This window comes from Aotus nancymaae, unplaced genomic scaffold (assembly GCF_030222135.1).
Source record: "Aotus nancymaae isolate 86718 unplaced genomic scaffold, 86718_ANA_hifiasm-v0.15.2.pri h1tg000033l, whole genome shotgun sequence".
NCBI lineage: Eukaryota > Metazoa > Chordata > Mammalia > Primates > Aotidae > Aotus > Aotus nancymaae.
Genome location: NW_026988447.1, coordinates 62695627 through 62723234, shown reverse-complemented (window position 1 = coordinate 62723234; position 27608 = coordinate 62695627). Strand labels below are relative to the sequence as shown.

Sequence of the window (27608 nt, the reverse complement as noted above, 5' to 3'; positions counted from 1 at the left end):
TTTATCTCATTGGTGAAAGTTACTCTTCTACACATTTAAGCATGTGAGCTGCATATTAAGCATACACTTATTTTATTATGTTTGAAAATTTCTTTGCAGCAGATCATACCTTTAAAATACCATATTCATGGCAATACCACTATAGTCACTTAAAATAGCTGCTTGTATTTTCTTTCACCTATGAAAATTAAAAGTAATAATTTGGTCCCTGAAGATTTAATCTAGAAGCATTCTAGTTCTCTTATTTCTTCATTGGTAACTGCAGATAAACTAACCAGTTTTAAAATAATATGGTAAGCAAAAGATAATGGAAATGAAATGATCAATTATAAGCCAAATGATTAAAATGCAATCTAACACACACAGCACAAAATACATATTGTTTAAAATGAAGAACTGGATCTTATAAAATTTTTAAGTGTACTAAATATAATTTTGATTCAACAAAGAGAAGAGCATAACTTATGAAACTTAAGTGAGTTATAATTCTTCTCATTCTAAATACTTTCTGAATATGGGTATTTTTTCTAAGAGGTTCTATGTAGATTAATTAAAAGCAATAAAGCAGAAGAAGCAGCATATTAACTTAATTTCACAATCGTTCATAGACTTTTCAAATAAAAGAGAAAAAATGCTTCCAATTTACCTTCTGAATGACTCGGTCTTGTTTTGTGTGTGGGCCGATCCTCACATGGGTGAAAGTTCAATTGCTGTAAGACTGCTGGACAGATGACAGAGAAGTTGGAGCTGGTTAATTGGGTAGCATTTGAAAAGCCGTGAAGGGAAAAGATCTCTTCAGCAGATAAACACTGAAATAGAATAAACAACAACAAAAAAAATATGTTAACATAGTAAAAGCACATAAGCAAAGATGCTATAAAGAGACACAGACTATGTCCTCAGATGCACAGCACTCTTTATGCAAAAGCCCACCACGGAAATTGATAGGCCCCTAAAGTTGTAAAACAGTCCATACCAGTTTAAACCTAGAAACAAGAAAAAGAGCAAAAAAAAAAGAGAAAACCTTCTTAATCAACAGCCTTCCTATAGCAGGAAAAAAAAAATCGCAATACCATTCAAACAAAGGGCTTTAAAACAATTTCATACTGTCAGCACCCTCTCTTAGTTCACTTCTCTTCAGTTTGAATGGATATTTCGTGTGAGTTACTGGCATGGCTCCCTACAGCATTTCTTGTAGACAAACACCTGGCTCCCTACAGTTTCGTGTTAAGAAATTCCTCTCTTCTCTACACTGCAATAAATATAAATATATAAAAGTTGTTTTAAAATATGTATTTAGCACAAACTTTTTTTGTTAAAATATGCACTATTCTCAACGATGGTGGGTAGCTTTTCCATATTAGGTTTTGAAAATAGTGCTGGGCTGTTTGGAAGTTCAGTAACTATTATTTAGGAATAAAATCTGCATTAGAAAAACACTGTGAAAATGACTTTTTAAAGATATAATATTGTTCTCACATTTTAACTGTAAGCTATCTTCCATATACAGTACTTGCATTATTAGGAAAAATATAAAATAAATGCTAATGAATGTCATAAGAATTATAGTGTGAAAAATATCCATTCACTCAAATGGAAGAGTCTGCCTTTAATAAATGCAATTTAGGAAAGTTATTTGCATACTTCAGTCGATGCTTACACCCCACTAAGACCTTAGATATGTGTACTCTTATCTTAAGTATGTCTCCCCAAATTCATATGTTGAAGCCCTAATCTCCAGTGTGACGGTATCTGGAGATGGGGCCTTTGAGAGGTAATCAAGTTTAGATTAGTTCATGAAGGTGGGACCCTGGTCCAGTGGAATTAGTGCACTTATAAGAAAAGACATCAAAGAGCTTGCTCACTTGCTCTTTCTCTGCTACATAAGGAAGTGAGATAATGCTCTCTGCAACCCAAGGACAGAGCGCTCAACAGACAGCAACCATTCTGGCACCTTGGTCTTGGACTTCAAGTCTCCAGAACTGTGAGAAAACAAACTTCTGTTGCTTAAGCCACCTAGGCTATGGTGTTTTGTTATGGCAGCCTGAGCTGACTAATATTCCTACTATGAATGGTATCAAGAACTCAAGAGTTGATGTTAATTGTTTGACCATAAGGTGTTATAATTCCCTTTACAACAGAAACAATGGAATTTAAAACGTTGTATTATTTTGATAAAAGGAGATCTCTACTGTTTATAAAGGAAAAATGAAAAAACATCAAATATACCAAGATCTATGCAGTTTTCCAAAGAATTAGCATTCTAAGACTCCCTAAAACTTGATGACTGTTAAACAGTTCTTTTACACACTCAAATTGTAACCCATTCCTGAATCAGGAAGTCCCCTTGCTAAGGTACAGTCAGCACCGTTTACTGAAGTAAAACACAAAATAATAGAAACTATAGACTATATCACACATACTAGGGCAAGCATTGCTTCACCAAACTTCAGCTTCAGTTACACATCATACATAACATCCACATATATACTGGGTCACGACGTAACATGTATTCTTACTGTGAACAGCAGTCAAAAACGTGAATGCCACTGCCCTTAAGGATGCCAGAATTGCCCACTGTACATCATTAAAGACACTCTCCTACATACAATTAGAAAAAAGGAAATAGTGCAGTCAAATAAACATATAATTAACACCATCAGATAGCTTGGCTGTGCAGCATTTGTGTTGAAATTTGAGCTGGACAGGTGGTCATGGATAGTTATGGTAATCATGGAGAGCGGCAACTGTCCAATCACCAGGAAGAACATGGAGATGTAGAGATGATAAAACTCACAGCCTCACCTTGTGACAAGAGAATGAGAAGAGAATACTAAGTGCAGCAGAACTGAATTAATTGCAAGCTTGATTTATTTAAAATATCTGCCTACCAGCAACTGGAATGCACACAATTTTGGACAGCAGCCTATTTCTGGCTTCAAACAAACTTGATATTTATTATCCTTTGATTTAACAAAGTTGAACCCAAAACAAAAGAAAGCAGTTGTCTTAGAAAGGGTGGTGTCTCCCAGAACGAGAACAAACAGGATGAGAGTCGAGCGCCTGAAGAGTGAGGGCAACAAAACCAACCGGTTATACCGTGGACGAGGAGGCTCAAACACCCGCTCAAGCACACCCTTTCACCTCCAAAACAACGAACAAACAAATTACGGAAAGGGTAGGATCATCAAGGGCTCCTCAGAAAACAAGTCAGGGTGATTCTACGGAATGCTATGTGCCTTCATAACGCCATGTGCTTTCACCATCTTCTTCACATTCATGTACAGACAGCTTTACTTCTTTTCATGTTTGTTTTGATGACACTGCTAGTCTCAAGCATGCTAAGCATGCTGCCCCGATGTTTGCTGTGGCCTTTCAAGGTTTCAGATAACGTGTTCAGCAGGTTGACTTTCTTCCTAAGTTTGAAGTTAAACTCCTATTCACTGATCTCTTGCCACATTCAGGTGCCTCAAATGGGCCTTATATATGTGAAACACCAAAGTAAGGTAGCATTACAGGTAGGAGGCTAGGTACATATTACGAAAGAGACTGCAAAATACGCCCAAAACCATTTCAGCAAATAGTTCTGTGCATTTTGGCTTCTGCTTCTGCTCTTCCTTCTTCCTCACCAGTTTTGATGAGTCGGAAGTTTTTCTGCGTCTTTCCCAAACATGTCCTTATGGGAAAATGGGGGGCTGGTTCAGGAAGGGGATGGAGGAAGTTCAAAGAATTAGGGCAAGTTCCTTCCTTAGCCTTTTATACAACTGAAATCTGCTTATAATCAATGCTGAAGAGTGGCAAGATCTGAAAACCTAATACTGACTCAGATTCTGTCCTTAACTAAACTCCAGGCAGGCTCCTCTGAGCCCAGGCCTCAACCCTAGCATCCATTCTTTTCAGGACCTGCATCACCTGGTATTAGCAAGAAACTTTCCAAGTGAGTTTAAAGAGAGTTCCCCCACTCTCCATATGTGATCTCCCCCATCCTGCCTTCAGCGAGAATCCTGTTAGGTCTGTTTAACCAAAATCCCCCAGACCCTTAATGTCTTCCCTTAGTAATTTTCCGTTCATGACCGCCTCCCTGCTCCTACTCCCGCTCCTTCTTGTCTGTAGAGCCCCACTTGTCCGTGTTGTATTTGGCGTTAAGCCAAGCTCCATACTGAGGTCTCTTTTCTCCTTGTGATTGTTAATTTCGTGTCAATTTGACTGGCCACTGGGTTCCCAAATTAAACATTATTTCTTTGGTGTTAAACATTATTTCTGAGGTGTCTGCAAGGGTGGTTGAATCGGTGGATTTCGTGAAATAGATTGTCCTTCCCAGTGTGAGTCCAACCCACTGAAGGCCTAAACAGAACAAAAGGCAGAGGAAGAAATTCTTCCCTTTTTTCATTCCTCACTGCTTGAACGGGGACATTTTATTTCATTTTCTCCAATCCTCCCTCTAGAGTTTACACCACCGGCTCCTCTGGTTCTCAGACTTTCAGACTCAGAGACTCAGGGTAAATTACACATTGGCTTTCCCAGTCTGCAGCCTGCAAACAGCAGATCCTGGGATTTCTCAGCCTCAACAGTCACTATCACATGATAGTGACATGAGCCAATTCCTCATAATCTCTCTCTAATCTATATCTATATCTATATCTATATCCTGCTGTTTTTGTTTCTCTGGAAAACTCTGACTAACCTACCCCTATTGCAATGTTTCCTGAATAAAATCTGTTTTTACCACTTAAACTGGCTGTTAGGCTCTGGTTTTTTAACGATATCAAGTATAATAGCCATGTGGTTATACTACACATTGCACTAACTCTTTCCTTTATTCTATAAATATTTATCAAACCGTAAGAGATCTAGGTATAATATCGATGGGAGAAGTAGAAGGTGGAAAAAGCTGGATGACAACCAGGAAGGAAATAGTACGAAAATAAATAAGTCAAAGTGCCTTCCATCAGCAAACTCAAATAGCTGTGGCAGAAATAAATCAGATACATCAAGATCTACAAAAACAGAGACAAAATGATAAATTCATGAAAAACATAATAATAAAAAACTATGAGAGTTCATTTGAGGGAGAAATGATACGCAGAGGAAATAGTCAAAAACAATGTTGACGATAGAATGCTGGGAGAGTCGAAAGAGGATGCTGCTACTGCTGGTGATACATGCAGGAGGCAGATAAAAGGGAGGGTCCTGGGAGAATCTCAGCCTGCCTGCACACTGGGAGAACAGGGTGGAGCCATGGGAAGTTCCCGTGTGGGCAAGGAGGAGGAGCCTGCCCTCTTCAGTTCCTCTGTGTGTGGCCTGGAATCAATCTGTGAGATGGGGGCCTGTTAACAGAAAACCCTCTCGCTTTGCTGAGAGTCTTTTTTTTTTCTTTTCCTTTTTGCCCAGTAAAGTCCATTCCCCTTACCCTTCCATATGTCTACGTGCCCTAATTTTTTCTGGTCATGTGATAAGAACCCAGTTTAAGCTAAACTAAGGAACAAAGTTCAGCAACACTTTGATTAGGGAACCTAGGAAGAAAAGCCCATTTGGCAGGATGGTGGCAACTTTGGTTTAGACATTTTAAGTAGCAATGCTCCTGGGACCCCAAATGGAAATAATTGGTGAGCTTTCTCTGAGAAAGGTAGAGACGAGAGATAAAGATGTGGCTTCTTCTACAAAGAGATTATAGCTTAGTGGGAGTAGAGGAGCTGATCAGGAGGATCAGCATATAGAAAAAAGAACAAAGCCTTGGGAATACATACACAATTTGTGCCAAAGCAAGAAAAGGAGCCAGAGTACAAGCCCAAGTGAATTAGACCCAAAACATAAGAAACAATCCAGGCTAGTCAAATTTGGTGGATGTCTGTGGTTTTTGCTTTCCTGGAATGATGAAAGACATGTAACCCTTGGGTTTCTATCCCATCATCTGGTAACAGAGCTCCTTACTGCCGTGGGAACTCCCTTCCATCTGATTTTGGTAAGCGTAGGACCAGTCTGGGTCCTGTACTCACCTGTGCTACTGAAAAACTCTTTCTCCACCAGTCCTGCTGTGAGTCTGGGAACATCTTAAGCCATTTATGCCACCATGTGAAAGAAAGCTAACTAAGAATGGAGAAGACAGATTTTCAATATAATCACTAAGACCCTGCATACAGCTGTACCTAAAGTGGATATGCACCTTGAGTCTTAAGTTATATGGGCCAATGATTTCCTTTTTGGCTTAAGCTAATTAAAATTTTTTTTACTCTTGTAAATAAAAGAGTACTGATGGATACTTAAAGTAATTATTTTAAAGTCACCTTTAAAAGCTAGTAAATGAATGCTACATCATAACCTATAGGAAAATAAAAAGATAAGCCTTTCCACTTTTTAAAGCTTCTCCACTTCTTCCTGTTCTCAACACACAGGCTGTTTTCTCTACTTGGTTGTCTTGTCAAGTGGCACCCATTAAGTAATACAATACAATAAGACCATCTGATCCTGTACCATTATACCAAAGCCTTCACACCACACCAGAAATGAAATATCATCCCATTCAAATGCCATCCCAGGAACGGTTTCAGATTTTGTTTTGCAATAGGTTGGGATTCCGTGGGAGGCCGAACAGCTCACGTTCCCAGTAAGGACAGGGCTTGTGTAGTTTTATTCTCTCTGGGAGGTAAAGGCAGGGAGAGACCGATTATTGTAATGCATTTAGACTCGATGACAATCAACTTTAAATACCATTACAAAGCCCCAAAGGGAGCCAGCAGGAGAACTGGGGTTAGAATCCAAGTCTGAAAAAGTTCTAACTTCTTTCCTTTCAGCAACCTCTACCTTTCCCTGCCCTGCCAGTGATTGCTACAGCTATTGTTATTCAGTAAGAACTACAGCTACTTTCTGGAATTCGCCATGTATGGGGCAGTCATGAAACCCATCCTTCCTCCACTCCTGTTCTTTAAAGGTATGCAACAAGTAAGAGGTTTAACAAGAATCCACCTAAAATCTTTATCTGTTCTGCTCTCAGAGAAGCACATTCCACTTATCATTCATTCTCATCCATTTATTAACCGAACAGGTTGCTCACACCTTCCCTGGGCCAGGTATTCTGGTAGGTGTTAAGAATAAGACATTGTTTCTATCTTCAACAGTCTCATCATTCAGCATAGAAAGGAGACACATATGAAACAGATAAGTAAATAAAAATATGCACAACATGTCGTGAGATTAAAGGGATGAGATCAGGGAAGGCTTCCTAGAGGAGGAGACATATGCACTAAGTTTGTTATTTTGATGCATCCGATTCTTGGGGAAATGAAACATGATACACAATAAAATTAATGGAGAGATCAGTAATGCCAATGAGTATGTGATTAGTTGGTGAATAAATGTTATAAACAATACTTATCATAAGAGTTCTGAGAAGCAAAGAAGGACTACAGTAATAGCAAACCATAATAGATGCTTAGCACATATCATCTCTTTAATCAGCCACTCATGTAGATTTTAGGTTAAATTTGGATGAAGAAATTATGTCTTAGGTAAATTTCTTTGGTACAAGATTAAACAACTTCCGTGTTAAAGACAGAATTCAGATATATGTCCTCTCATGCCTTTTGACCTGTAAGCCAATACTCTGGCTGCTGTGTCTTGACTGGACACTGAGAAGGATTCAATGAAAGAATCATTGAGACCTTGGCAGAGAATGTATTTTGTTGCCCCAATCGTGAGCTGAATCACAAAATTAAATTAACTATTAGACTATATTTAGAATCCCACTCAGAGACAGACTTCAAAAACAACCCTACAATAAATTTTTTAATGGGCACAATATGCATTATTCAGGTGATGGCTACACTAAAAGCCCAGATATCACCACTACCCAATATATTCATGTAACAAAACTGCCCTTGTACTCCTTATATTTATACAAACAAAAAAAAATCCTACAATTCAAACATCAGCCAACTTTTCTCACCAGGGTGAGAATGTGAGGTATGCTTCACTTCGCGCACTTCATTTCTTTTGCTTTTTCATAATTTTGTTTTGTTTGCTGCTATGAACATCAATCATTTTTGAAGTTGGCTCCAAAAATGCTATGAAAACAAGTGAGAAGTTCATTCACTTACTCATTCATTCATTCAACACATATTTACCGAGCACTGCTGCATGCCAGACACATAGTAATATTAGTAATAGTCTTAATAAATACTAAAGTAGATATGAATTCTGGGATTCCAGAGGTTTCTTTCCTATTAAATAATCATTGGGATACCTAAAAGTGTTGCAAATATGGCAACTGTCCAAAGATCCCAAGAGAGCAATTGAAATACATAAATTTAAAATGGTAGTTCGAATTTAACAGTTGGGAGGTCACTTCTGAACCTTGAAACAAATGAATACCCCATAAATTTATCTTTTTTAGGGCTCATTGAACAATGGAATTGGTGACTTAAATGTTCCACACTCACAGCAGGAACATTCAACGCAGGAGTGACTGAGGAAATTGCTTCCAGATTTGTTATTCCTGCAATAATGGAACTGCCTCAATTACAAGAAACTCAAGTTTCATTTCCAAATCTCCCTGATATATGCATATATATACACATATGTGTGTGTGTGTGCGCACGTGTGTGCATGTGTAGGCTGAATCACACTCTCCACCATCTCTTGAAGCTTTTCCCCTCTTTAAAATCCTCTTCAAAGTTTACTCATTATCACTTTATCAAGATAAAAGACTGTGTTTCTAAGTTTTGAGCCAAGAACACTCTACAAAAATCATCTCTAGGTTTAAGGTGGCTAGTCAAGTGACCTCCAACTCTGTTTCCCCAAGATTAATTTTTCCATTTTTCCCCAGATTCTCTTACACTTCTTACTAAAGCCACTCTGGCACTGATGCCACCCACAACACACACACACACACACACACACTCTCTCTTTCTCACATACACATACACACTCATATACAAACACACTCACATGCATACACACACATACACCCACACATATTCACTCTCAAAACTCTTTTTGAAGAGGAGGTGAAGAGCACTTTTCCTGAATATGTAATTTAAATGATAAAGATGCTTTGTTTTATGATACACTGCTAGGAATAAAAAGATTATTATGAAACAATATACAGAGAATGCTGCTTTAAATAAGAATAAAATTGTGCTCCAAAATGTTAACAGTGGTAACTCTGGGTGGTAAAATTATGCGTCGTTTTTTTATTTTTCCTTTCTGCTTCTTTATATCTGCCAAAGTTTTTAACAATATACTTGTATTTCAGTTTCTGTTAAGAGAAACAAAATTAAGTCATGGTTTATTTGTTTAAAATCTCTTTTTCCAGGTTCCGCTAAACACAAGGCAGGCTGGAATTCTTTAAAGATTTTACTGAAGAAAAAGAAAAAATGTTGAAAGCTACGACAATCTTTTATACAGAGGTTTACAAGGTTTTCTGTCTTTGTCATAGCTATAGACATGTTTCCCAGGCCTGCGCCATTCCACATTCAGCTTTTCAAGGTCCTCTCTTGAAAAGAGGAGGCCTTCTTTTAGACCCCTGAAAGCCTGATGTAGTGTCAGAGCACAGACACAGAGTCTAAATTCTTGGCTTCCCACCCCTGACATGTCTTCAGGGAGTATGGACATCATCTGCCTACTTCCCATCGTCTGCCAGGGAACCCCATGGACACCATCCCATTTTGTCAAGATCAAGAGCCTTTGTTTCCTTGCTGTACGTCAAGGGTCTCCTACTCAGTCCTTCCGGGGATAAAGTGTGGAGGGCATGCTGCTTCTTCAACTCACGGCTGGGGAGATGCCACAAGAAATGAGCACAACCTTCAAAGCCATGTCACCCTGGCTGTGTCCATCACAGGCCCGATTATATGACACTTCTTTAGCATGGTGGTTCTCCAAGCATGGTCCAGGGACCTCTGGGGGTTGTCAAGAACCTGCCAGAGTATATGCAAGGTCAAAATTTCACTCAAAATAATATGAAGACTGAATTTTTCTTTTCTACTATAACTCTTTTATGTGTAAACAATGAAGTTTCCAGAGGCTACAGAAGGTGTGTCACAACTGATTGAATGGGGCAGCATATATGAGATTCAAACTGTCTTCTTTTAAGCCAGATTTTGAAGGAATTTACAAAAATGTAAAACAATGCCATTCGTCTTACTAATTTTTTGGTCATGGAAAATGTAGTTATTTTTCATTTAAAAATATTAGCATGGAATGAGTTTATTATTATGTTTATTAAATACTTTCAGGTTTTCCTAACATTAATTTCTATAATGGTAAGTATTAATAGATATAAATCATATATACTAAGGCTCTTTGGTATTATCAATAATTTTTAAGAGTACAAGAGTTCCTGAGACTAAAAAGTTTGAGATTCTAGCACATAAGAATGACACACAAACAGAGACCTTATATACCACTTCACTGAGGAGCTAGGAGCTTCTAATCTAATGATATCCAATACCCTTCTCATCCTGGTTATCCTACAATTCCACAAGATTGTTTCTACTGTTGTATTACCCATCAGTATGTCCTTCTTCTGCCCAAACTGCACACCAATAACAAAACAAAACAAAACAAAAAACCTTCAAAAGTACACATTTCTGGCCTGGCATGGTGGCTCACACCCGTAATCCCAGCACACATTTCTGGCCTGGCACAGTGGCTCACACCCGTAATCCTAGTACTTCGGGATGCCAAGGAAGGAGGATCACTTGAGCCCAAGAGTTCAAAACCCGCCTGGATGACAAAAAAAATTTTTTTAATTAGCCAAGCATGATGGTGCACACCAGTAGTCCCAGCTACTCAGGAGGCTGAGCAGGAGGATCACTTGAGCCCAGAAGTGAGGTTGCAGTGAGTCGTGATCATACCACTATAGTCCAGCCTGGGTGACAAAGTGAGACGCTGCCTCAAAAAAATTGTACACATTTCTGCCAAGAGTCTAAAGTCCTAACACTTAAGAACTTCACTTACCTGTCTCTAATGTTCCTTTCCCCCTTAAGCTGGCTCTAAATAGATCCATGAACACTCTATTCTAACCAAACAGTTATAATCGGCCTTGTATTTTACCTTCACTGTGACTTTGCATTTCCCATGACCCCTGCCTAGAATACAATACAACCCCATATCCAACTACCAACTCCCATCTGTCCTGCAAGGCCCATTTGGAATCCATCTTCTCTGCCTAATATTGCTATACCCACGCCTTCTCCAGACTGGAGCCATTCCTGATAGCTATTTGTTTAGCACTTAATGTGTGCTTCCACGTATTATTGTCTTCTCATGAAATGGACATTTCTTCAATAAGATCATAAAAATCTGCAGAGGATGAAGTTCTTCCTTTTTATATCTTCCTCAACCCCTAATAAGCCTTTGGACATGTAAGACTACTCAATTTATAAACAATTGGTAATTTTGTAGATTAAGGAAGGGAGGTGAATGAAAGGAGATTACAAACTAGCACACGGTGTTTGAATATAATTCTGAGAAATACAGATCAATAACCTGCGAGTCATCTACCAGAACCTCTGAGGAGGCAAATATTCCAGCCGGAAGTTTTTCTTCTCATTCGATGAAACTTTCCTAGAATCAGCTCAGTGTGGCCCTGATGCTACAAATAAGCTAATCCTGACATCAGTGTTTCTAAGTTACCCTAGAGAACATAGTTACGGGCTATGGAGAAAATCCCAGGCTAAATGAGAAGAAAAAATTCCTGGAAAGTTCATAAACTAAAAGTAATAAAAACTTTATTTCTATTTAGATGACCCATGGGTTAAATTTTAATGTGCTATTACTTTTATATTCTTTATGTGTGTAACTGGACCATAAATACGTATGAATGCCTATTCCATTTCCTCACCTCTCATTCATTCCTCAACCCATTGTGGTCTGGCTTCTATCCCCACCACTTCCTTGAACCTTCTTATTGCTAAGGAGGAAGCTTCTTATTGCTAAATACAATGGGTGTTTCTCAGGCCTTGTCTCTCTGTTAATTGAAAAATAAAATAAAAATGCATGGTCTGCAACAAGAAAAGGAATTGCTGGTTTATGTCAAATTAAATGAGGCATCTAAGTTGATGCATCTGCTGCCATTAAGCCAGCAGAATAGAGAGTTCATGTGTCCTTTAAGAGGATGCTGAGGAGAGAAAGGAATATTAATTTAGAAAGTTATGTTGGTTTAAAATAAATCATTAAAAATTTATCAGTTAAAAAGGTTGAAGTTATTTATCAAGCATTTCATTCATTCAACAAATATTTCTTGAATATCACCTAAATGTCAGACTACCCTAGTTATGGGCATAGAAGAGGCTCTCCAGGCAAATCCAGTCCTTTGCCTCATGGACCATACAGACTACTGCAGGATCCATATTGAAACATATAATTGCAGCATGGCCTGGTAAGTGTGTAGATAGACTCCACGAATTTGGAGAAGACAGAGGAATTAACCCACTCTGAAGTAATGGGATTGTCAAAGACTTCCCAGAAAAAGCAGCACTGAAGGTGAAATGTAAAGGAAAAAGTAGAAATAAGGCTGGAGAAATATGGGAGTGGGGGCAGATGCTTCAGGGCCGTAAATACCAGGCAGAGTTTAGAGTTTATTTTAACAGTAATGGGAAGTCATGTGAGGATGGTGACATGCACAGATTTGCGTATTAAAGATTCAAGTCGCCTAGATGCAGTGGCTCACACCTGTAATCCCAGCACTTTGGAAGGCTGAGGCAGGCAGATTACCTGAGGTCAGGAGTTCGAGATGAGTCTGACCAATACGGTGAAACCTCGTCTCTACTAAAAATACAAAAATTAGTTGGATGTACTGGTGGGCAACTCTAGTCCCAGCTACTCAGGAGGCTGAGACAGGAGAATTGCTTGAACCTGAGAGGAGGAGGTTGCAGTAAGCCAGGATGGTGCCACTGCACTCCAGCCTGGGTGACAGAGAGAGACACTGTCTAAAAACAAACAAACAACAAAAAAAAAGATTCAAGTCTGTGACCTCAGCTGTGGACCAAGCAGACCTAATAGACATCTACAGAACTCTCCACCCCAAATCAACAGAATATACATTCTTCTTAGCACCACATCACACTTATTCTAAAACAGACCCCATTTTTAGAAGTAAAACACTCCCCAGCAAATCCAAAAAAAAAACGGAAATCATAACTAACAGTCTCTCAGACCACAGTGCAATCATATTAGAACTCAGGATTAAGAAACTCACTCAAAACCACACAACTACATGGAACCTGAACAACTTGCTCCTGAATGACTACCAAATAAATAATAAAATTAAGGCAGAAATAAATAAGTTCTTTGCAACCAATGAGAACAAAGATACAACATACCAGAATCTCTAAGACACAGCTAAAGCAGTGTTTAGAGGAAAATTTATAGCACTAAATGCTCACAGGCGAAAGCAGGAAAGATCTAAAATTGACACCCTAACATCACAATTAAAAGAACTAGAGAAGCAAGGGCCAACAAATTCAAAAGAAGACAAGAAATAACTAAGATCAGAGCAGAACTAAAGGAGATAGAGATATGAAAGACCCTTCAAAAAATCAATGAATCCAGGAGCTGATTTTTTGAAAAGATTAACAAAATAGACCACTAGCCAGACTAATAAAGAGGAAAGGAGAAAAGAATCAAAGAGCCACAATAAAAAATGATTAAGGAGATATCACCACTGATCCCAAAGAAATACCAACTACCACCAGAGAATACTATAAACACCTCTATGCAAATAAATAGAAAATCTAGAAGAAATGAATAGATTCCTGGACACATACACTCTCCCAAGACTAAACAAAGAATAAGTTGAATCCCTGAATAGACCAATAACAAGTTCTGAAATTGAGGCAGTTACTAATAGCCTACTAACCAAAAAAAGCCCCAGACCAGACAGACTCACAGCCCAGTTCTACCAGAGGTACAAACAGGAGCTGGTACCATTTCTTCTGAAACTATTCCAAACAATAGAAAAAGAGAGAATCCTCCCTAACTCATTTTATGAGGCCAGCAACATCCTGATACTAAAACCTGGCAGAGACACAACAAAGAAAGAAAATTTCAAGCTAATATCCCCAATAAACATCGATGCAAAAATCTTCAACAAAATACTGGCAAACTGAATCCTGCAGCATATCAAAAAGCTTATCCACCACAATCAAGTCAGTTTCATCCCTGGGATGCAAGGCTGGTTCAACGTATACAAATCAATAAATGTAATCCATTACGTAAAGAGAACCAATGACAAAAACCACGATCACCTCAATAGATGCAGAAAAGCCCTTTGATAAAATTCAACACCTTTCATGGTAAAAACTCTCAATAAACTAGATATTGATGGAACGTATCTCAAAATAATAAGAGCTATTTATGACAAACCCACAGTCAATATCATACTGAATGGGAAAAAGATGGAAGCATTTCTTTGAAAACCGGCACAAGACAAGGATGCCCTTTCTCACCATTCCTATTCAATACTGTATTGGAAGTTCTGGGCAATCAGGCAAGAGAAAGAAATAAAGCGTATTCAAATAGGAAGAGAGGAAATCAAATTGTCTCTGCTTGCAAATTACATGATTGTATATTGTTGAGATTCACTCAGGGTGGTTGACAAAATATTAAGGGAAATATTAGGGTAAGTTATAAGATTATAGTTTCAAACCTTTTAGAAGGCTGAAAGGTTTTCATCAACTTGTATAATGGAACAGGCTGAAGGCAGCCAGTTCTGACCTTAGAGCATTAGGTCATAGGTTGAAGATTAGGGATAATAGAAGCTTCCCCAGTTAAGTCTGTTTACCCCACACTCCTTTGTTTCTACTCTAACTACTTGTTTACTCATATAAACTTTGTGTCAGATGGTCCTCTCAGGGAGGATGAAGGGGGATTACCTGTTAATGGTGTTTACTCTGGACCCCAGAACCAAAGCTTTTATCATTCACAAAACAACTCTTTTAACCACGTTAATTATCCATAAGCATGTTGACTTAGAACCTCTGTAATTAAATCTATACTGAATAAATGCGAGGAGGAACAGTGATAGGGGTTGAGTAGCAGCAATCACCCTCTGAGAGCAGCTGACAACCTTCTTAGCCCACTCATTCACTGGTATTAGTGTGTGAGAGTATTTTATTCATCCATCGCAGAGTCAGGATTGGCAGGACAGACCCCTGCAGGTGGTGCTCAACGTGTCAGTACATTTAGAAAACCACATCGTCTCAGCCCAAAATCTCCTTAAGCTGACAAGCAGTTTCAGCAAAGTCTCAGGATACAAAATCAATGTGCAAAAATCAAAAGCATTTCTATACACCAATAGTACACAGAGAGCCAAATCATGAGTGAACTCTCATTCACAATTGCTACAAAGAGAATAAAATACCTAGGAATATACTTGCAAGGGATGTAAAGAACCTCTTCAAGGAGCACTATAAACCACTGCTGAAGGAACTAAGAGAGAACACAAATAAATAGAAAAATATTCCATGCTTATGGAGAGGAAGAATCAATGTCATGCAAATGGCCATATTGTCCAAAGTAATTTATGGATTCAATGATATCCCCTCAAGCTACCATTGACTTTCTTCACAGATAGAAAAAACTACTCTTAATTTCATATAGAACCAAAAAAGAGCCCTTATAGCTGAGACAATCCTAAGCAAAAAGAACAAAGCTGGAGGCATCACACCACCTGACTTCAAACTATACTACAAGTCTACAATAAACAAAACACCATGGTATTGGTACCAAAACATATATAGAGACCAAAAGAACAGAACAGAGGCCTCAGAAATAACACCACACATCTACAACCATCTGATCTTAGACAAACCTGACAAAAACCAGCAATGGGGAAAGGATTCCCTATTTAATAAATGTTGTTGGGAAAACTGGCTAGCCCTATGCAGAAAACTGAAACTGGACCCCTTTCTTACACCTTATACAAAAATTAACTCAAGATGGATTAAAGACTTAAATGTAAGACCCAAAACCATGAAAGATCTAGAAGAAAACCCGGTCAAAACCTTTCAGGATGTAGGCATGGGCAAAGACTTCATGACTAAAACACCAAAAGCATTTGCAACAAAAGCCAAAATTGACAAATAGAATTTAAATAAACTAAAGAGCTTCTGCACAGCAAAAGAAACTATCATCAGAATGAACAGGCAACCTACAGAATGGGAAAGAATTGTTGCAATCTATTGGCAAAATGCTAATATCCAGAATATACAAGGAACTTGAACAAATTTAGAAGAAAAAAACAAACAACTCCATCAAAAAGTGGGCAAAGGACAGGAACTGACACTTCTCAAAAGACATTTATGTAGCCAACAAACATCTGAAAAAAAGCTCATCATCACTGGTCATCAGAGAAATGCAAATCAAAACCACAATGAAATACCATCTCACGCCAGTCAGAATGGCGATCAGTAAAAAGTAAACAACAGATGCTGGAGAGGATGTGGAGAAACAGGAACACTTTTACACTGATGGTGGGGGTATAACTCAGTTTAACCCTTGTGGAAGACAGTGTGGTAATTTCTCAAGGATCTAGAACCAGAAATACCATTTAACCCAGCAATCCCATTACTGGGTATATACACAAATGATTATAAATCATTCTACTATAAAGACACATATAAATGTATGTTTATTGCAGCACTATACACAATAGCAAAGACTTAGAACCAACCCAAATGCCCATCAATGATAGACTAGATAAAGAAATGTATATGTATGTGGCACATATACAACATGGAATACTATGCAGCTATTAAATAGGATGAGTTCATGTCCTCTGCAGGCATATGGAAGAAGCTGGAAACCATAATTCTCAGCAAACTAACACAGGAACAGAAAACCAAACACCACATAACTCCACTCATAAGCGGGAGCTGAACAATGAGAACACATGGACACAGGGAGGGGAACATCACACGCCAGGGCCTGTCATGGGGTGGGGGTCTACGGGAGGGGTAATCAGGAGAAATACCTAATGTAGATGATGGGTTGATGGGTGCAGCAAACCACCATGGCACCTATGTAACAAACCTGCACATTCTGCACATGTGTCCCACAAATTAAAGTATAATAAAAAAAATCAAGTCTGGCAGAAATGCAGAAGAAAGAGAGACGTGAGGCAGGACTGGATGCAGAGGGCAGCAGCGTAACAGAATGGATGTGTATTAAATACTTACAGCCTGCCAGGCGCAGGACAGAGCAACCAGGTATATTATCTGATTTCATCTCCACTACAATCCCATAAGGTAGGTACAATTTTCTCTATTACACAAAAGAGGATTTGGGAGCTTCAAAAGATTACCTAAAAGATATTTAGAGTTATTATGACAAGATTTATGTGCATTTAATATGGGAAGGGGAAAGAAAAAGGGAGGATTCAATATTAATATCCAGTTTCTCAGTTTAGTTCAGTGAGTAGATGCTGATACCCATCACTAAGATGGGCAAAACAGGAATATCAAAAGCTTCTGATGGAGAAAGAGATGGAGTTAGAGATGGAGTTGATGAGTTTTGTCTGAGACAGGTTTAGACCTGCTGAATTGGGGAAAAGAAAAGAGTTGGACATCAATCGTCAGTTGGGTGTGCAAGCCTGAATCTCAAGAAAGAAATCTGAAGGGAGCCAACTCATGTAGAAAGCATCTGCAGATAGATAACCACAGACACCTGAGTCATTGAAGATGTACAGAAAGGGTGTGTGAAATCAAAAGAAAAGAGGCTTGAGATGGAAACCTGAGGAACACTAATATTCAAAGAATGAGCAAAAGAAACTGAAAAGCAGCAGCAAGAGAAGTATGAAAAACACGGCACAAACAGCTGCAAACAAGAAAAGGATGTGTTTCCAGTAGGACATAATCAGCACCAACAAAGTTATCGAGTGGTGAGGCCTGAGAAGCACCCACAATGGCTAACAGTAAGGAGGTTCCACATGACTTGGTATAGGATAATTTCAAGCAAGTGGTGGGGACAGAAAAAAGCCAGGACCAATGGTTTGAGGAGTGAATGAGAGGTGAGAAAATGGAACACGCGTTCGTACCTTTCTGTGGTCCAGTTATGGGCACAGAAAACGAAGCACAAAGATTGTGGAATATTCATGGGAGTCAGAGCACAGTGGCTTTGCTAATACCGCATCTGATGAAAATTAGCCCAAGGAAAAAGAACTGAGGACTCAAAACTGGAATGTCTGGTCTCCTCGACAAATCTGGGCACTTTGTCTAAATTTTACCAAATGACTTACTCGTATCTCAGTTTCTGGGAGAAATGATATGTCCTAATTTTCTCATAATATTATTTTGAGTATCAAATGTCAATCGTCATGAAATAACTTTGCAAGGTTGAAAACTAGTTTGCAGAGGAAGTAATAATGAGTTTTAGGGCCATCCCTGATTATTCTAACAAGGGAAAGAAAAGACTTTTTTTTCCCTTTTTTTACTCAAACAAGAGGGAACATCAGCAGAGAATATCCTCCTGATTCAAATAAATGATTGTACGGTTCCCAGTGGCTTCAGAAGAATGGCATCCATTCTGCCTTGACATCTAGGCACTTGGATGACACAGAGGCACTTGGCTTTTTGGAAAATAAGTCCCTCTGTGGGATGATATGCTTCAGCACAAGGGGCAACAGTGGGAAAGGCATCAGTTATAGGATCCACTCACCCTAGAATGGAATATTTTCTCTGCCACAATGAGTCCAAATTTCTACTGATTTAAAGTGAGTTATTTAACGTACATAAGGTTGAGTTTGCTCAAGGGAATAACAAGAGTATTTACCCCATTGGATCAGGATGATTAACAGAATGGTGTATAAGGAAGAACTGAGCAGGATGCCTGGAACGCAGAAGCCCTCCATAATTGTTAGCAAATATTCTTAGTGGGACAGGACCTGTTTCCTCTGCCACAGTAAAGGCCGTGCCCAAAACATTTACTTAAACAGTGTTCATCCCAAGACTAGAGACAGAGCCAGTGTCTAGTTGTTCATGCTAATATGTATAGGTGAAGTAACCAAATAATAGACTTGTGTTCTGGGAACTCTGCTCCTGAAGAAAACTGTAGAGCATCATGATTTCATATTCAAACTCAATTACCTGGTACCATCATAGCGTGGATCTCTTAACATAAGTGTGTTTTATAGAACATATGACAAATATTTATATAAGCAGGATCTTTTGCCAAATTCAGAATCAGCCTACTAATTTTACTGTTCACTTTTCATCTGAAGTTTGGGCTGTTTCCTTGCCCCTGAAGAGCTACATCTTTCCCTTCTCCCAGTTAGACTAAAATGGTTCTCATTCTCTTACCTGCTTTCTATCCAACAAGGTTTAGCTAAACACAGAGGGTCCTGGATTCTTTGGTTTGCAAAACCCATATAGAGGTTCATACAGATTTAGAAGTGATATCAATTTAAAACCACAATTCTATTCATTTCTGGAAGTATAATATGGTTCCCCAAACATTCACATTTCAGTGGTGAAATGTGAATGTTTTATTATTTTTGCCAATTTGGGGCAAAAATAATAAAACAGAGCATACTCCTAAATAAAGCATCAGAAGTGCTCTGTAGGGGAGGTAATAATTTCAATGCATGTTGAAGTACTCAAATTATTTTATTAGTCTCTATACATTGTCAAGAATTTACTACCAGTGTTTGGTGAAAGGGAAGTGGAGGTAAACAGCAAAAGCCTTTCTCAAGGTGAGTCACCATGGAAACCAAGACTGAAATCAAAGTCACTGGACTTACGTCTCACTGGTCTTTTTATTTCATTAATTCTTGCTGTCTTTTTATAGCTGTGCTTTCTTCTTTAAGTTGACAGACCCTTGGGTGTTCAGATCTTCAATGAAAGACAATTTTGTTAAGGATAATGTAGCTGAATCAAGTAACATAGTATTATGATGATAATAACTATGTTTTGAGCACATAATTTGAGCCACACACAATGCTAAGTATTTTACATAAATCGTTTTTATATTATTGGAAGCAATATAGGTAAGAAAAAAAGTCTTATATTTTTATTGAGTTGGCATATGTAACATACTAAATATATGTGCCCAAAATATATTAAATGTTCAGTAAATGATAACACTGTTCTTATTTTCTAGTTCTTTTTTTTTTCAGTTCACAGATGTGAAAACTAAGGATTACGAAAAGAGGTTAGGTTACTTGCCTGTGATTTTTCAGGTGGTAAGCAAGAGAATTAGAATTTCAGCCCAGGCTTGCCTGACTCCAGAAGCCAAATTATAAACCATTATGTTGTATTCTCTAAGATAGTTAGAGATCTAAGAAGCTCACCAAATAAATTGGTTACAATTATGGATTAGTTTTTAATTAGGTTCACAGAACTAAAGACTTAGAGGCATTATCAATACTCACTTGATTTTTTTCTCTAGCTATTCAATTCGTTATTTTTAAAAAAGTCAAGGGTTTTATTTGGCCTTGGAAGGCATAATGCTACATTTCAGGTTCACCTTTAATCTACACTCACAGATTTTTATTTTTATTCTCCTTAAACTTCAGGCCAAGAAAAACAACAGAGTATTTTTAGAAAGAGACGGAAGCCAAATTAAACAAGGCTCCACTCTTAAGGTTTCTATGCTCCCAAATCCTATCAACACAAAGGTAATTCAGTGAAAGTTTCATTTCTTTATAAAATAACTCTCAAGACTAACCCGTTTGACTAATGAAACAGACAACTGGAAATAGTTTGAGAATAAATTAATTAGTTTTAACTACAAACAGGAATCCACTATTATATAGAGTTGAAAATGGGAGAATTCTGAAAACTACATAGTTTTTTAGATAGTCTAGAATTTAGTAACATTCTTTTTCTAAAATAAATTGCATTCTAAATGACTCTAATACTAGCTGTTTGCACTTAGTAATGTGTACATCCCTTGAGCAAACACCACTTGGAATACAAGTAACTTGCAAACCCATCACCAACCACATTCAACTGCCTTCATTAGGAGTTGCTTTTCTTTTCCTGAGGAACATGAATCCTTCTCAACTTCAGGCCTTATTTTCCATTTCTATTTATATTCCTATTTTTCTCCCCCAACCCCTACTACCACCAAAAGAAACTCATTTTTCTCTTAAAAAGAATCAAAATATATTAAACTTAAAGAAAACACCTTTAAATAATAGTTGTGGTTGAAAAGTAATGGGATTTTATGATTAGGAAGCAGAAAACTAAGTCACTAACCCTCAATATCTCCCAAGATAAGAATAAACCATGGAAAACAGAACAGCTGCAACTCTCCCACCCAGATGAGAGAACAGCCCTAGAAAACATCCCTAGAGAGAAACAAAGATCTATCCCAATTAAGGAGAGTTCACCTGATTAACTGTGTGAGAAAGCTCAAACTGCCTCCTAGCAGCACGGTCTTACCTATAGTTAAGAGTCAGTGATTCTGTTGAAGTACTCAGTTCACCTGCTACTCCCTCCTTGCTTCAACTCATTCCCCAACACCTACACACAAACCACATTCTCCAGTGTTCTGCAGTTCAGAATGCAATTGCTTCAGAGGCATCATAAGGGAAGATTTCCATTCTAAACTGCCGGAAGAGACAGTGGATTCACTGGCAGAAAACATTCTAGCATAAAAGTGAGAAATGGACGGAAAGGTTTCACACTAGACGTACCTGAAGTCTATCCAGAGGAGAAAGTACTATTGTTGCTCAAAATATAGTCCCTTTAAAAAATTCATTATATATGAAAGAATAAAAGAAAATTTCATGTTCTAAAAAAGAATTCATGTAATTCACATGAAAATTCATCACATTTGGAACAAGCAAGAGTTCCATCAATAATTTTTTTAAAAAAACCAAAGCAGATAAGCAGAGTTGACTGAGTTGTAACTTTTCCAGCCCCCTCCCAATAAACATCCCTCAGCTTTCTAAACTACTAGCAAATCCTCTCTGGCTTCCAGGACAATCATATACGGCCTTGTGGTATGTTTTACAACATCTGCTTTGGTGATTACTTTACGGCAGCTTTGCCTTGCATATTCACTTTTCACAAGTTTCCATCTTTTTTCTTAATTATAAGGTCTCTGAGGAGCAAGACAAGTCATCATCATTGTACCCTCTGCAGCTCTAGTACCACTTCCTTAATGTGACTAACGTCACATTAGTCATTAGCAATGTAGCCAGATAAGCAGTTGATGACTAGTAACTTCTGTCCATGGTTCAAAATCTGAAGTCCCTGTTGCTCTAGCTAGAGAAAGTATGGTTTTCTAGATTGTAATTCAAAAAATGCACTATAGCACCGTTTGTAAGATTGCCTCAGGCTCTACCACTAACTTCATGACGTTGGTCCAGTTACTTAACCTCTCTGTGCCACATTTTTCTTATGCATAAAATGAAGATAATAATGGGACCTTTATCATAGGATTGGTATGAGTATGAAATGTGATAATAAAAATAAATTGGTTAAGAGTCATGCCGCATAGTGAAAGATTAATAAATTCTAGCTATAATTATTATATTACATATAAAAGGGTTCATATGACTCCTAGGATAGTGGGTAAAGATGTGATTTTGGGAGTTAGATATGAAAGAAATGAAAAGTATTTTCCTAATGGATCCAAATCACACCTGGCATCAAGGCAAACCAAGTTCTTGACATCACAGTTAAATGAATTACGAATGTCCCTCATTTCCCCAAAGCCTTGAAATGTACACAATCAACTTATATGAGAGTGATCTAATAGATCAGAATGGGGCCATTGTCTTGGAGGACTCTTGACAAGAGACCCAGGTAACCTCATCCTCTGTCCTGCCCTTCCAGTTTCTCACCTGAACAAGCAGGTTAGAAGGCATTCCTAGAAGGTTTACCCCCACCATTTCCCAGCACATAAAGGGAAAAAAAAGAACAAGTGTTCTTTATCTCTTCTGTTCACAGTCAGTGCTTCCCAGAAACGCCCTCATCTAACCCATCATTACCCCCACCCCAGGAAAAAGTGCAGTAGATGACAACAGACCAGTATCCACACGCATACACTCCTGTTTGCCACATGCCACTATCCTGGCTACATACCATCAGAAATCAGTAAATCATTGCTGGCTGTGACATCCCAGAAAGGCCATCCATTGATATAAGCCCAGAGTTATTCTTTCTCTCTCTTTCATCACAGAGCCAGAAGATAATGAAGGAAGAAATCTAACAACACTTAAATAAATAACGATTACAGGCAAAAAGTTGAAATAGAAAAGGCTTATCTTTGGGGCCTTTTGCATACTCTTCAGCCATGCCTGCTCTTCTAGAAGGCTCTGGAAGCAGAGGCTTTGTATTACTTTCCGATTTTCTCCAGATTCAAGTGGTCTTTACATCTCACGCAACCCACTGCAGATGGCGCCTTAGAGCCCCCCTTTGACCCACTCCAATACATTCCACACTTCCATGTAGATTAATTTTCTGAAAACACAGGTCTTATTTTACTTTAGTTTTTAAACACATTTATTCCTAGTGTTCCATTATTGGAATGCTAAGAATGTGGGAGTTATTTACATCCTACTACTCAAGATCATTGCCAAGGTCTGATTGCAAAAATTCAAAAAACCGCAACCTCGGGCATAAACGGGTTAGTTCCTTAATCAGACATATCACTGTATTGTGCATTATAATTATGTGTGCATATGTCATATCTCTTCCAATAGACTGTAAAGTCATGTGAGAGCTCAAATTATCATACTCATCTTAAATAATCTTCACCTATTTATTCAAAATATTCTAACGAATACATATTAGAAACCAGGTACTATACTACTCCCTAGAAAAGAGTCAGACCATGCCCTTCAACTTGTTAAAAATCTTTTAGAGGGTAGAGGGAGGCATCAGGGGTTATAGCCACATAAGCAGAAAACTGTAATACATATAAAATAATTTACATGGTATAATATAATTGCAATATATGATATGTCATAATTGCATAGGCACCAAGAAATACAGGATTGCATTGAAGGGACTTCTACTATACTCTTGAGAAGATCAAGAAAGGCTTCTCAGAAGAAGTAATGTCTAAACTGATACCAGAGCATAATCAAGTGTTTCTAGAGAACCAGGAATTATAAATAGTCCATTAAAACTGGAACTGTGGCAAAGGATAAGGCTTAAGAAACATACAGGGATCAAATCATAAAAGGACTTTAAAGACACTATAAGTGTTTGAAGTTTATCTAAAAGGCATTGAATTGTTTTAACAGGATGAGTGATATGATCAGATTTGTATTTTAAAATAACCACTCTAATTAGAGTGCAGCAGTCATTCAAAATGTCTGTTGAACACATGAATAGTTAAGTGACATCAGGATGGTAAAAAGTATTTCAGGAATCCAGAAAATAGAGAAATCAGTAAATCATTGCTGGCTGTGATACCCCAGAAAGGTTTTATGGTAAAGTTTAACTGGGCTTAAGAAAGTAGATTTTCGAAGGGCAATTCAAGGAGAAGAACATCCCAGTCAAAGGCAGGAAGGGTCTAAGAAAGATAATGAGCTAAGAAATGGTTGAGCAAAAGTATATGGAATCCATACAACAATGAGTAGTTTAGTTTAGTAGGTGCTAGGTCTGGAGAGGTAGGCTGACACAGGGAGATCAGGCCTTAAATGTTAGCCTCAAGATTGAGTTTGCCAGCCAAGAGACAGTTCATGGAGGCTTTTTGAAAGAAAGAGTGTTGCTTTGGGAAGACTGAATATGAATTGAAAAAGGTTAAAAACAGAATCTGGCAACCAGGTGAGAGTAGAAATGTGAGAAGAAAAAAACTACGTGCAATGTAGGAGACAGGCCGCAAGATATAGATCAAAAAATATGTATCAAAAGAAGAAAGAGGTAGGAGAGAGAAGCAGAAGTGTCAGGTTGAGGAACAGCATGAAATAAAGGCCCTCCCTGCTTCAACCTGCCATACCCACTCCCACATTCCAGCACCCTCAATGACCCTCCTTGGGAGACTCTCTGAATGGAGGCATTTCTAGAAGCTCAGTGTGATAATTTAGAAAATAGGATCTTCCTTTTTAACAGGCTGTTTAACCACTATCTACACAGAAGAACTTAAAAATACAGTTTTTGCAAAGAGGAAATGAGGAAAAGAAATATTTGAAGAATGAGAAAGGAACTTCTGAACAAACAAAAGTCAGCACTGAGGCCATTATTAAGTGTCCTACATTAATAACTAGGGATATCCAGATATGTGGGGCTTGCCTGTGTATCCCAGGAACTCCCCTCAATAGATCAGACCTTTATCCAGAAATGAGGGCCCCAGAGACCCATTTGGCTAAAAGGGCTCCCTCCTCTTCGTTGTTTGGGTCACCGCTTCTACCTAACTTTGTACTGTCAGTCCCTACAAGATGCAAAACCATTGGCTCAATTGATGTACTGTCTACAATTTGAACTCGGGTCTCTTCGATATCCCAAAGCAACAAGTTAATTTAATGGTACTTAAGGATGCAGAAGAAAAATATTTAGAAAACCTTCCAAAATTGTCTAACAAATCTCCAGAGTTGATTAGTCTATTACCTGAGAAAAGTTGACCTAATAAATATCACAGCCCTCAACCAAAAGACCAATGTTATTTAAAAACTAGGTCTTGTAGAAGATTCAATAAACTCCTGGACCCTGTAAACAAATTTTAGTCTCTTAGCCTTTTTCAAAGTCAAAAACCAAGTGTCTCACAATAGACATATGCATTGTTTATTGTACCCTGTGAGGAAACTGAAGTTGTATTCCTTAGGGTATATAAACATTAATGACCCTAATATTTCACTCCAGCTTGGTTGATTTCACACTGGAGCATACAGGAATGCTCAAGTCCATCAATTACCAGCAAATCAACAGATTCTTTTGGATTGGCATTTCATTTGTCATCATTTAACCAATTATTGTTTTCATTCAGACTTTTTAGAACATCAGGCTGCGTGCAGTGGCTCACATCTCTAATCCCAGCACTTTGGGAGGCCAAGGCAGGTGGATCACTTGAGGTCAGGAGTTCAAGACCAGCCTGATCAACATGGAGAAACCCTGTCTCTACTAAAAATACAAAATTAGCCAGGCACGGTGGTGCACCCCTGTAATCCCAGCTACTCTGGAGGCTGAGACAAGAGAATCGCTTGAACACAGGAGGCAGAGGTTGCAGTGAGCTGAGATTGCCCCATTGCACTCCAGCCTGGGTAACAAGAGCGAAACTCTCAAAATAATTAAAAAAAAAAAAAAAAAAAGAAAGAAAGAAACGGAGAGAACATCAGAAAGATGTTTATTATGCTGATTAAGTGGCAAATCTTCTTTTTTTTCCAAGGTAATCATAGGCTTCTTCCTGTCCCTTTTTGATGCCTGCAGAGGCCATAATAGGGTAGTTAAATATGCAAACATAAGAATAAGAAATAAGGTGTCAAGATACGTATAATTTTACCTATTGAGACATCCTACCTGCTAATAAACAGAGAATCATATTACTGATACACTTAACTGATTTTCCTAAATAATTTAGGAATGTTTGTCTTTGCGAAGGTGGTATGGGAGGTATTTAGCCCTTTAAAATTCATCAACACCTCCAGACACTGCAAGATAAGGAGATCATGCAAGTCAAAACAATGTGTGGGCTACAGATATGCAGCTTCAAGTCAATCCTCTAAGCTTCTTTCCAAGCACAAGACCATACTTACCTGGAAATACTGGAGTCAGCTCAGCAGTTTCCCCTGTTTGATAAGAAGAGAATGCAACTAGCCAGCAAACACTTTATTTTCTTAAATTTCGTAGACATTACCCCAGATATAATACCATGGCCAGAACTGGAACTATAGACAATTTACTGAAGAACATGCATAAGAGGACCAGAAAACCCTTCTAGGTCGAAGAGAAACCACCTCTGGTATGCCATGGCATCAGAAAGTTCTACTTTTTCTTAAGAACCATATACTTTAATTGAGATAAGCTATTTCTAACAAAAAGAATATCAATCTACCTATAAGGTTATTTACGTGGAATGTATTTGATTACAGTTTTCTTAACTCTAATCTAAAGTCATATTCATTAGGAAATTTCCCAGAGCAGAGTATAGTATGCAGCATTTCCCAAACATTTTGGACCCCCAAAACTTATTGTAACAAACTAACATTGTCCAAAAATGACAAACAATATGGAAAATACCGTATCCTGCTCTCCAATATCAGTTGTCAATGGCACGGGGGTAGAAGGAAAAAAAGCACTGAGTTAACTGAGTTTTTAAAAGAGAGAGAGCAGTTTTGGAAGGATGCAGAAAGTACACTTCGTCTCCTCACAATTTTAAGAACTACCCGATCATAGAATATTTATTATAGAAATAATTAGGAATAATTTGATTTTATGTTTACCAACAGGTATGATCTTTACTTGCTTCTAGGTACTTCAAAGCCATTCTTAAACCCAAGGTATAACCAACTGCCTAGTAGTACCCTATATATGTATTGAAAATATTTTTTAACCATTTTGGATAAATACTAGAATCAAACACTTGACCTGACATATGACAAGGAACTAACAATATAAGCCTAGTCTATCATCATCTGGATGACCAAATTAGAATCTCGGTCTCCAGGCCTCCCCAGTTTCAGCCCTGAATGCCTCATGAAATGTCCACAGGAGCCAGAACTA

The 27608-nt window shown here is 38.1% G+C and overlaps 1 protein-coding gene across 1 annotated transcript in view; it reads right to left on the bottom strand.

Moving 5' to 3' along the window:
* Nucleotides 1-27608, bottom strand: part of SLC39A8 (solute carrier family 39 member 8) — a 72087-nt gene that overhangs the window by 42961 nt on the left and 1518 nt on the right. Inside the window, exon 3 of the mRNA XM_012436574.2 lies at nucleotides 647-809. Coding sequence (XP_012291997.1) covers nucleotides 647-809 — 163 coding nt within the window. The remainder of the gene's footprint in view (nucleotides 1-646; nucleotides 810-27608) is intronic.